Source organism: Thermobia domestica, chromosome 3 (assembly GCF_964235325.1).
Source record: "Thermobia domestica chromosome 3, izTheDome1.hap1.1, whole genome shotgun sequence".
Taxonomy (NCBI): domain Eukaryota; kingdom Metazoa; phylum Arthropoda; class Insecta; order Zygentoma; family Lepismatidae; genus Thermobia; species Thermobia domestica.
In genome coordinates, this window is record NC_137456.1 from 90,415,349 (window position 1) to 90,428,719 (window position 13,371).

Consider the following 13,371-nt stretch of genomic DNA (forward strand, 5'->3'; position numbering starts at 1 on the left):
GACGGAATGTACAGAAGAGAGAAGACAAGAAAATTAACGATTCGTATTTACGTTCTTCGTCAGCAGCAGGGGTATATTAGACAGGACCTACGAGGGGATATGGGAAAATTTTAATTATTCCCAGAAGTTAGTGAGTGATTTTGATGCCACTTGCTCTGTGTAAACACTAAACCTTACATGTACGATTTAGTGAAAATTATTCATGTATGTATGTAATTTACTTTCTTTATAGATAGCACTAGTTGTCAGTAAGTTGCAAGACGGAAACGGTAGAAGCTCGTAGCATGACTAAGTTAACTTTCTGCATTTGAAGTATTATAGCGCCCGACAAATTCATGATGAAATGAATCTTGTGTGTGGTGGCGATTGCCTATCCTACGACACTATCATGAAGTGTAAGATAAAATTCAAAACAGGTCACATTCCCTTACAGATGAAACAAGACCTGGACGACGTCCAACAATCACGGACGACGCCGTCACAGTGAGGAAAATCGAAGAACTGATCCTGGAAAACCGACGAATAATCATCCATAACTTTGTACAGCAAAGTGGACTCAGTTAAGGTAATTCATAAAGAATTGCACATGTCTAAGGTATTAGCACATTGGATTTCGCATTTTCTGACTCCTTTTTAGCGACAAACACGGCGTGTTATCTCGAGTCGTTTGCTGAATCTTTTGGAGCAAGATGAAGACGATTTATTTTTCTGTTTGCCCGTCTGATAATTATGGACGGATGTTGAATCTATCTATGTGATCCTGAGGCAAAAGAGATGAGCAAAGAGTAGAAGAACTTCTTACCTCTCCACAAAAAGGCAAAGGTGCGAAAGTCTACTGGTAAGGTCATGCTCTCGATTTTTTGGGACTGTCATGGGGTCATCCTTACAGACTACTTTTGGAAAGGTGGTTCTATCGTTGGCACATATTACTGATCACTTGTGAGGAAGTCACGAGATATTGTTAAGCAAAAACGTCGTGGTATGCTCACCAAAAGAATCCATCTCCTTGCAAACAATGTACCCGCTCATACATTCTAAGCAGCGTCAGTGGAAACTGCAAGGTGTAGCTTCAAAATATTGCCGTACTCGCCTTAGTTTCCTGATCTGGCAGGAAGTGACTTCTTCCTGTTCACACAGATGAAAAATCAACTTTGAGGGTCACCATTTTGGCAACAGAGATAGCGTCATAATGGAGGTAGAATAATAGTTTTCCACACAATCTGCAGAGTTCTTCAACAGATCAAAATATGGTGGGAGAAATGCGTGGAGATTATATAGGGAAATCTCAAGAAAGGACGTAAAACACATTTGTGTTTTTAGCTCATAGTGATAATGAAAAATTTCCGTTGCTCCTCCTCCCATACAGTTTAAAGAGATATGAATCATTGCAATGTGTTCGATTCTTTACCAATGGGAATCGAACCCGGGACCTACTGCACCACGCATGCTAGCTATTAGATCAGGGAGAAGGAAGATTGACTGTTATATTCACTTTTAAGCTACCACAATAAGAATGGAACCATTGTTTTAGTGCTTCATAAAAGATTGACTTCGCACGGAACCAGTCACTTCTTAGACTTAGCATTTCATTCATTTTCCTTCCCCACAAATACAGGGTGGGGCAAATAAAAGTGGCCCGGAGAACAGAGTTCCAGAGTACAAAGAAACAGCAAAGAAAAGAAATTGTTCGCCAACCTGCTTATAGCAGATGTTGAAAATGACCACCATTCCTCTCTTGAATTACCATATTAATGAGAATAACAATTTCAGGTGTTCGGACACGTTTCGGAATGTTTTTTGCATTGTTGAAAACAGATCTTGTCTGACGCCATTTTCTAACTAATCGTTGCATTGCACTCTTGGCTGGCACTTTGATACCATGAAATTCATGAGCAAACAACTGACCACACTCTTTCCACGAATTTGTTTTCACGTAACTTTCCACAACAATCACCCTCTGCTGCACTGTAAGTACCATCTTCACCTGTGCATTGCTCAACTCACACTGACACAGCTCTCAATAAGATCTGAACCGGTGGTATGCGTACATATGATGTAGGTCCATGCATACATTCATGTCCAGGCCACTTTTATTTGCCCCACCCTGTATAAAATATACAGTCTAAAACTAAGAAGAACCGAAAACTCATAGGGCAGAGTTCTTAACATTTCCCACTGATGTACCACCATATTTAATATAGAAAATATTAATGTACCAGTATTCAACGTTATTCTGGAAAAGCATGATTTTTTGTCCCATGCGCAGTGGCGTATTTAGGGGGTGGCTTCCGGGCTTAAGCCCCCCCTAAAATCTTACTTACTATAGTAAAGTAAATGAAATATCTTGCAGAATTTTCACATTTCCAGGCAAAGCCCCCCCGAAAGTTAGCAAAGCCCCTCCCGAAACAATATCGTAAATACGCCACTGCCCATGCGTAAAATTATTGACTTCTTTTATAACTAACAAGGTAAGTAACTAAATCTTAGATTTTTACAAAAAACAGTTATATGTTCAAAAACCAATTAATATTTGAATCTACTTAATAATTGTTTATTAAAATATATAGCTTTTTGAAACTTAAATTAAGTTAAGTGAACACATATTTTTGATTATGATACTTCAGTTCTGAATCAAATTTAGAGTAGAGCATACAGTACTTAACATTTTTTGTCTCAGATAAGAGAATATTTTCGCATAGCTTTACAGAAATTGTGCGTATCACCCACCAGTTGTGCACGTTCTACAGATTGAGAAACTTAATGGAGGGTATTATTGTTGTTAAATAGAATGAGAAAGAATTGTTAAATATATAGGCTTGTGTTGATATTTTTCCATGCTTAATAAATGAAAAGCCTATTTTCTTACGTAATTATAAGTCTGTATAAAAAATACCATTGAAAAATTCGACTTTTGGTCTAAATATAGCCCTCCAGATTTTTCTTCACATCGAAAATAGCGCCATAAAATTTAACAGATGGGATTTGATAGGTCAAGGCTCTCCAATATGAGATAAATTAAAGGTCCTCGTATGAAGTAACGGCAACACCCTGTTTATATACCTATATTTATAAAACAGCCAAATTATTATTATTAGATTTGCTTTAAATCAAAACCTTCAAGTTATTATGTAATTTTTCACTACTTTCACATATACAAATAAAAAAACTAGGGCATTTATTTTTTCCCTCTTGATTCTGCTGATGAACACAGAGAATATCTGAAATATAAGCTATTGATTGATAAGCTTCAAGAAGTATTAATACCAAGATACAAATATTTTTACAATATAAGCAATAGGTATAGGTATAATTAATAATCGATACTTTCATTTGTTTTATGCAAAGCACTTGATATAAAAAAATATTTTATCCTATTTTTATTTTAGTTGGGTTTCATACATTTAACTATTGCTAACGCTTTATATTTTTCGGTAATTACGATATGAGTTGAGTTGATTTTCAGTTTAATGTCCCGTTCAGCAGCGAGGCTATATAAGACATGGACCTACTGATTAACGTGGAATCCGAACCACATGAGCTCCAACCGGGAATCGAACCCAGTCTCCCACGCCAAAGGCGCGTACGCTAACCGCTTAACCACGATGGACCTCAAAATTACAATATGAAAGACAATATAAACATTTTACAATATTAAAAATAATTTGAGTTTTTCTTCATTCATCAACAACATACTAGTTCCCTAAGTTTTCTTTTATTAGTGAACCTCTATTATTAAATATATCACGCTGATGAAATACTAAATGAAGATTTTGTAATTTGAAACTTCGATGATTAATTTTGGGGAAAACTTTTATTTAACAATGGTCACCATATTAAAGAGCAAAAATTGCTCTACTTATTATTGCAATTGTTTTTTTCCTAACTGTTTGTTTGAGACTGTTTAAATAATGATAGAAAGAAAACAAATTCCAGCGGGTTCAAATTGGGGCGTAAAGTTGCTGAACCGGCTCGCAATATCAACCAAGCCTTTGACCACGGCGCCATCAGTGAACGTACAGCTCACTGTTGGTTCGAATAGGTTCGTTAAGGATACAAGAACCTTGAAATTGAGGAGGGTTGTGCATGTCTTTCTGCGATTGAGGGTGAAGAATTGGAGGTAATTATTGAAGCTAACCCACGCAAAACAACTTGAAAGATAGCAGAACTTCATGTTGACATTCGACTGTTGTTCGGCATTTGCACCAAATGGGAAAATCAAAAAAAGCTCGGTAAATTGGTGTCTCACAATCTGAACGAAAACCAAAACCACCCCAATACGAAGTCTGCTCTGCCTAAAGGATTCATTTCTTGATCGCTTGTGATACGGGATGAGACCAACGGAGAGAGCAGCGATAAGGCACTGGAGCTCTTCCTCAAACCGAAGCTGATCCAAAGAAGGTAATAGTTACTGTTTGGTTATCAGTACATTGAGTTGTTCACTACAGCTTCTTGAGGTAGGAGATCGACAGAAGGCACCAAATACTCCAAAATTTATGGCCAACATTGGTCAATCAAAAGGGTTCATATCTCACAAATTACCCCCAAAAAATTGAACGAACTGGAATACGACTACACTTCATCCAGATTAGTCACGAGACCTTTCTTCACCTAGACATCACTTTTTCAAGTACCTAGACACCTTCTTGCAGAAGGTCTTCCACAATCAAGTAGCAGCCCAAAATGCCTTCGAAGAGTTCAACGGTTCTAGAAGTCCAGATTTTACACTACTGGAATTAATAGAATTGTTCCTCGTTGGCAAAAATGTATAGATTCTAATGGTTCTTATTTTGATGAATAAAGTTAAGTCTAAGCTGAGACATACTACTTTAAAGTTGATAGTTCAAAAGCACAATTATTTTTGCGCAACTTGATATTAATGACAGAAAGCTTTAACTTAGTCTCCAAATTTTGCTTACATATAAAAATGTTATAAGTACACTAACATTATTACTGCAAGTTTAACGTCTTCTTTCATTGAATAAAAGCAGAAATGAATATCCTCATAAGCACCCTTTATGGATATTGAGTTCTTTCCAACGGATATAAATTTTTGAATTTTTATCCCTTTCAGCATCGACGCTATATGAGACGTGACCTGTAACTTAATGTGGGATCCGAACCACATGAGCTTTCGCCGGGAATCAAACCAGAGTCTCCTACACCAAAGGCGCGAACGATAATCATATACTCAGAAGGGAGCTCACGGATGTACCGTGTAGGCTGACAGACACTGATCTTACACACACAGAAGAGATAAATTAGAACTATAAGTGTGTAGGCTTTATTATTATTATTATTATTATTATTATTATTATTATTATTCAGTGATCTACCACACTTCGTGAACATCTTTAGCGATCTACTATCCTTTGGAGATCTATCTATGTGCCATTGTCATTAGCACTGGAGTTTCATTTTCCTTCATTCGCCTTTAGAAGGGAAGTCGGAGTTATTTTTATTATTGTGTAAAATGGAGTATTGCTTTTCCAGATTGCCTTTCTTTCCAGAGCAACACAAGCGTTGCACAAAACGCTCAATCATTTATCCTTTGACACAACAAAGAAATTGTGTTTTCATTCTTTACGAAAATGGTATATTTTCGGCCTTTTTTGATCGAAATTATTCTATTTTAATTGAAACTCATTAAAAAAATAGTATGTACAATTTCTTTTCAAATAAGATACCTTCTTTCCTAAAAGCTTCGTGATTTGACTGATACTCAGCAATGATTGACTGTTAGGCCAGCCCTATATTGAATTTAACAGACAATCATTCTAAGAGACTATACAGGAAACATGCCGCAAGTTACAAGGAATCATGTTGAAATGTAGTACATATACTCGTATTGTATTAATAAGGTCCTCCGAAGTTTGTGTAGAACCAAATATTTTTCAGATACTGTGTCTGTCAACTGGGTGAGTTCTTCGCAACGGATGCAGCAAGGGACAGATTTGCGAAGAACTCGCCCAGTTAATAATCACGATAAGTGTCCAAAAATATTTGGCGCTACAAGAACTGCCAAGAAGTTCATTGACACAATGTCTGTGAGTACATTTTAGGATTGTGAGGTCAGTTATTAAAGTTAAAAGAGAAATATGTACTATTTGAATTGTTCTTGATTATCGTTATTAATATAAATAATTATGTACTAAGAACTGAGTTAATATTAAAGTTGACAACATTTTACACGTAAAGACAACTTACCGCGAATTTCCTTTTCATAATTTTCGATAATAATATCCCTTTCTTGTATTAACTTTAAATTGTACAAGAAATCCCTTTTCAGTGTTTCCATATGATCACGCTGAACGCTTAACTCCGTTTCTTGCTCTTTTATCCTTTCTAGGAGACATCTCATTTTCGTATTAAGTGCTTCGCGCCAGGCGCATTCCGTTTGATAAATCATATCTTCAACTGCGAACTCCATTGACTTGAAAACTGCATTAAAGATTCTGTAAATCAGAAATATGTTAATTACTCTTATCGCCAGCTTTTCTTTTCAGCCGTGATAGAAGAAAAAGAAACAAGTGAAAATGAAATTACGTCCCACAGTTATTCCCTATAGGCCAAAGGAGATGGATGATTATGAAAGGAATTGATGGGAACGGAAGAACTCCGAGAACCCACGGACACGATGATGTCCAGCACAAATTCACATGAGCTTGGACCGAGTAGGGACCCATCACACTAACGGTGAACATTCTACTACTGCGCCGGGGACGCGGTGGCTCAGTGGTAGAGCGTTCACTTCCGGTCTTGGGATCCCTGGTTCGATCCCAACTCGTGCCGTGTGGATTTTGTGGTGGACAAACACCGTGCTCGTGGGTTTTCTCGGGGTTCTCCCGTTTCCTCCCACTTTCTTCATTCCACAATTTCACTCATTTCTCATCATCACCATCTCCTTTAGCCTAACCGGCATAATTGTGGGACGTAAAACTTAAAGATTTCATTTCATTTTTTTTAAATACTGCGCCACTGTGACCTCTAAAGAGAAGCTGATTAACGAAAGCAATATTGTGGATTGGTGAATGGCGGTTGTTGTTTAGTGTGGAAATTTTCCGTAATTTATTTTTACCATCACCATTATTATTATTATTATTATTATTATTATTATTATTATTATTATTATTATTATTATTATTATTATTATGAAACACCAAAATTACCCGAATTTTCCAGAATACTCTTTCAATATCAATCAAATAACATTATTTCTTAACTACACTGAGTTTGCATTCATATAAATTACAATTTAAATATATAATTATAACGTCAAAAGAAAAACTATTGTCCAGGGACTACTATATATAAAACTATTCTTATTAAAGTACAAAAACCTCATCCATTTCCTTTTCAGGTGGTAAAGTGCCAAAGACCGACGAGACGTTACCACGTTAGATAGAAACATATGCTCTTTCAATAGCTTTAGCTTTCAAAAACAGTTCTTAATTTTAAGGATTACATTTTACAAAAGAACAATTACATTCTACAAACTAAAATATAATCAGAACTTCTAGGATAGCTTTTACAATCTTAACGCTTATAACGCAATATGGACGATAAACCCATAATTAAGTTCATGGTATTTGAAATTACGTTAAGAAGTGAATACAAAATCGAATTCCAAGTTTAATGGACGTTTTATGACTCTTTATGTCCAAAACAGTGGTTTCTGGATATTTACATTTGTCCGTCTTAGAAGAGGCCGAGGGGCCATACCGTCTAAAGTATTCAACTTGATATTTTTTTATGGATTTCCCAGAACGAACTGTTGTAATCACACTTTCGCCTTACATACCAAAATAAGAATACTGGAGAGTAAAAATCGAAAATTTCTAACTTCTGTAAACGGGTGTTAAGATTTTTGTCGGTATTTCGTAAATAGCTTATCAACCATACAATTCACTTCTTTCGGAAAGGTCAAGGAAGGATGTTACGGCGGGGCTGCTTTATATCAATTATTCACTTCCTACTTCATTAAATATACACAGAGCCTCCTCGTGCCTATATAGTATGTATATTTTTGGTGAAAAAACACGGTGAAAGCTCGTGTGGTTTGGATCCCACATTAGACTGTAAGTCTAATTGCTGGGAAGAGACTTTAAACTCCAAACTAAACAGACAACCAAGTATATACATTCCCAAAATTGATATATACTTTACCCGTTATTCCAACTTTAATTAAGATCAGAGTAAAAATGTCAACATATATTAGTATATACATTATAGTAGTAACGTAACTGAAAATACTGTATTTTCTTCCTCTTTTATTTTATTCTATAGCTAGTGCTTATTTCACAAATATTTATTGCCTGTTTTTTTAGGCTTAATTGGAATCTTAAATAAAAACTATAGTGCTCTTCGTAACTTTTCAGTCGATTTTCAGCTATAATGACATTACTCACATTTCATAAATAAATACATCGTTAATCGCAACATGGTACCCGTGAGACACCATGACCATCTTATACAGGGTGTTCAAATATACAATACCCACCTTAACAGCATGTATAACTATTCCAAATTGCAACAGAAGCAGTTGTTCGGCCACATAATCGATCGTACAGATGCTGAATATCTGTCTGGGGCATGGTTTCCAACGCTTGCTATAAATCTTGGGTTAGATAGGTGATGGTTGCTGTTGAAGGCTGGATGGAGATCAGCTGATCTCCATACGTATTCCATAGGCCTAGGTCCTTAGGTCCAACAGGTCAGGGCAGAACGCATATATCAATCAGAACACAGTGGATTGTCCTGTCGGTATCAAGACGCAAATTATCCTGCTGGAAGATCCGATACTGTAAATCATAAGTTCACTGGACTCGGAGGAGGGGGATTAATAGCGTTACGAATATACGACGCACAAGTCAGACACACACATAGTGTACCCGAGATAGAAATGACTCTCAACGCTTAATATCACCGTCCTTGATTTGTCTCCCATTGTAGTCTTTCGAAGACATTTTATCAATGAGCAGGTGTCATGGATAACACTGGACAACAAATTTTAACTTTTTCCATGCTTCGGAAAAGGAGAGTACATTTTCTTATGGAAATGAGGATGCTGAATACGAAAATAAAAATAAAAATTGGTTCGAGTTTAAGTGTAATCGATAGAAATGTGTGTTATGTAGTGTTGACACTTAGATTCTTGAATTTTCTATTTGGTCTTTCACTTAAGTAGCTATTGCTTCAATCTGTTCATTCGATTATCGTGGTTCATATGTCATTCACTTCAGAATAAACCAAGCTTGCAAATGGTACTACGCGCATGTGTACATGATGTATAAGAAGAGGGAAATTTAAGGTAAAATTGGTAATTTCCCGTCCAAAAACCCCTTTTTTCAAATGTAGCACCCCCTTGTATGGCCCCGACTAAAGACACCCAAATATAATATACTTTTAAAAACTGTAGTTTATAAGTAATACATGCGCCAAGTTTCATTGTAATACCTGCAATAGTTGTGACGAAAAAAAAAATATTTCTCAGTTCTGCTAGACAATACCAAATTTCATATAGGAAAAAGTGAGATAACTATAAAATCAAATGAATCCGAACAGTATTATTTATTTGAGTATCATGACTTATACGTCATTCTCTTCAGAATAAAACAGGCTTGCAAATGGTATCATGATAATATGTGTGTCTGTGTGTGTTGTACGAGAAAAGAGGAAATTGGGAATTTTCTGTCCAACAACAATCGGCAAGAGGAGAGTTGCTCCAGTAGCCCTGATATCGTTTCTCCATCATAGATATAACTTGTTAGAAATGTTTTCCATGTTCATCAATGACTGCTCCGCAATTTTCTGGGAAGAAATCTATGTGGGAGTGCAACACATGTAATTTTAGTGACACATTACACCCTATTGTTTGGTAGAAGGTATTAGGTGCACCTCTACTTCCTTATAGTTCTGAGACCGCTTTTTTTCCCCCAAAAAACATCGTCACCACTTTTCGGAAAGAATCTCATGCAATCCTCTCCTCATTTTGTAACACTGCATCAAATTCAGGATCATTGAGGACTTAGCGAATTTGAGTGCCAATAAGAGTTCTTACCTGATTTTAGTTTCAGCAATTTGTGGAAGTTTACGCAGAATATATTTGAAGAATGTTTTGATGCGTCTATGAATAGCCGCCATTCATCGAGATTATCGTCTATGTTAAGTTTACTCATAAGACCAGTTAGGCCTACATTGTTACAACGTAATATGTCACTTTCCACTGAAAATATTGTTTAGGGATTTTGACGTGTTCAAAACACGAACACTTTTAGATCTTCAGAATAAGCTCCCAACTTCTTGAGTTTGGATGCCAACAGTTCTGCGCCACTTTTTGACAACCCCAAGTAATTTAATTCAAGTTGAGTATCATATGGTGAATGGATAATGATATTTTGGTTTTGTGAAGTTAGGATCGGTGGAAGACGATGAATCTGCAGCAGAATTTGACAATGTGGGTCGACATTGTTCGCCTTTTGCTCTTCATCGGGTGAAAGACTGGAGTAAGGTACGGGAAGTTGTGGAACCTTTTAGTTCTTCAGAGTGTGGCACAGTGACGAACATTTCAAGGAATATTTAAATAAGTAGCAGTCCACTTTTTCCTTTTTTGGATAGACCTTTAATTGGAAGAACTATGCAAAAATAACAGTTTGAAGTATGATCTGTCGGTTCTCTCCATATCATTGGAACTGCAAATGGCACGCATGGCTTTTCTCCATGTAGCCAGTCCTGCAAATTTGTAGAACAAGTATTACAACATATATGTGGTGCTCACTTCTTGTCCACATCTCCCACTTTACAGCCAAAGTACAAGTGATAGGCTTTCTTTATGATAGGAGCGAAATCCCACTTTTCGCTTCACTTCGTTAAAAACAACAATTTGCTCTGCACTGCAAACACATTTACGCGACATGTTTCTGCTTAGTATAGTCATACAGCGATAAATAATAATAATAATCATAATAACATTCACCCAATATCTCACCACCACTACGTCCGAGATGGCAAATTGTAAGTACAAAAGAACGTTACACATGTTTTCTTTGGCAAACTCTTCAATACAAACTAAACCGTGAAGTGGTTGATATTTCTTTGTTAGCGATGAAGTGCGAGCAATATGGATGGTCAGAGACTACGCAGGGGCCCTAAGCTTTTCGGGGGTCCAAATTTGAAGCTAAATTATATTAAAATTTGTAAAATTGTACCTGAAATTAGACTAAATTTACAAACAAGTCGAGGTGTCAAGAGCCGCAGGACCCACCCCTGCGTATGTCCCTGAGGATAGCAATGGAACTAACCGTCAAACAATGGAAGTTTATTTAAATAATTAGACAGCTCCTGTTGCCACGAACCCTTAATTTGCCCAGCAGAGCACATTGGGTGATAACGTATTTCTTTGAAACCCGAAACGATCTTCAAAAACTAATTTCATATTCGTTATCAGCACCCTAAAATTAGTACGAATTGGTTAGTTTTATCTCCGAAGCATTTTCACTATTGACCAGTGTAATCGTAACAGAGCGCGGAATCATAGAACTGCCTTCAACAATCGATTAAGTGTTCATGCGCTCACATGGGGGAAATCAGTGACTGAATGCACTGGCAGTCAACGTCCTATCAATTAGAGTAGCCCGAACAATCCTTCTTTCCAGACGCTTTTTGATATATTGTGGAATATTGGAGACTTTGCAGTAGGAACCTCTCTCCTATAAGGCATTACCACTGATTTATGTAACGACCCACTATTGTGCAGAACAACTTGACTTTCAGCCCCACTATACGACTGCGATCGAGGTCAGTTTAATTACACAATGGGCATTTGCTGATGTCGTCCTGACATTGTAGACGCACACTGTGCTCCAGGCAAAACGATATAACGAATTCGATTATATAACTACATTCGTTGTGTTATTCAGACGACCTCTGAACTACTAGTAGTATATCTTCTACAGATACTACGATAACTGGTTCGTTAGCCCTTCAAAGCAGTAGCGGCTCTTGACGGGAACCACACCGCTAATATATATACAAGCTAAGGAAAGACAACTCGACAACACTTTCAAAATGCCGCATACAGCAATTAGTACATTCAGTAAGCTATCTTCCTTTAGTCCGTAGCGATAAATTTTATTTTTCCCTCTAGAGCCGCCACTGCTTCAGCATGCTTTCAACAGACAAATTTACGGCGCGAATTTAGTTTGAATTACTCGATATATTAAATGGATTTTCACCACAGTAAAAGATCGAAAGTGGTAGTTTAATAGCCAAGGTGATAGTTTCAATTCGATTTTTTTTTTTTTTTAAGGGATAAACGATTTGCATATAATCAATAAATATTTTTTTGAGAAAGTAATTAATTTTGTTGGGGCGATTTTTGTTTTCAAAAATGTCTCTAAGTGCTTTGTTCGTATTCCATAGATAAAAATATTCAATGAATCACCCTAGAATATGACAATTTAGTTTCTGTCGACGCAAGTAAATAGGAATATTAACCAGCTTATTTGTTTCGGACATTCTGTGTTTGGCCGTTGCAATTCCCCCATCTTGATAAATATGAAGTGGACACTTGTATCTTCCATGATTATAACTGCTGTATTGACAGGACTCAAAGAGTTTGTACATCATTTGAGGAACATTCTAACACCCTGTCACACCTAATTTGGCTGGTTAATTCCTCATATTTAAATCGAATTGAAAAGGTGTGGTATTATTGGAAAAATAAACATATCCGTAATTGCCTAAAACTACAGCATCTACCGATGATCGAATGGATTCATATCAAAGTAGCATACTCGTAACATTTCCAAATAGAATTCAGGTCAGAAATGGTGTGCTTACTAACATGTAAGTAGAAAAGTATTATTAAATTAATAATACATTAAGGTTCCTACAGGTTCTGAAAAAAAAAAAAACCTTTACTTTTCATTACTCTTTGTAAGAAGTCTATGACTACATTAAATGTTTGTAAAATCAGCCTCCTCCTCTCCTACAGCTGACCATCCGTTACTAATTTTTCCTCAGTACTTTTTAGACTACCAAACTATGCTATGCATAAGTCTCGTAAATCTTAATGATCGGCTTTGTCCGTCTGTCGACAGGTCGGAGCAAAAACAGTACGAGATACCGAGATACGACGTTTTGTAATCGATTTCCATTTCCTCCGTTAACTCTCTATTTAAACCGCAAGTGGTTGAAATTAGTTATTTCCGGTTTCAATGTTTATCGCCATAGAACGAAAACGGTAACAGATAGCGGAGAAGCGTTAAAAAAAATTCAGCGTCTCAAGACAACATATAACTATCCACAATACTCTACCAAAACCAAGAGTGGTTAAAATTTTCTATTACTTCCGGTTTCAACATTTATCACTAC

General features: G+C 36.5%; 1 protein-coding gene across 1 annotated transcript in view; it reads right to left on the minus strand.

Moving 5' to 3' along the window:
- LOC145681866 (uncharacterized) overlaps nucleotides 1–848 on the minus strand; it is a 46,642-nt gene extending 45,794 nt beyond the window's left edge. The window contains exon 1 of the mRNA XM_081753472.1: nucleotides 803–848. Coding sequence (XP_081609598.1) covers nucleotides 803–848 — 46 coding nt within the window. The remainder of the gene's footprint in view (nucleotides 1–802) is intronic.
- Between the last annotated feature and the right edge of the window lie 12,523 nt (nucleotides 849–13,371).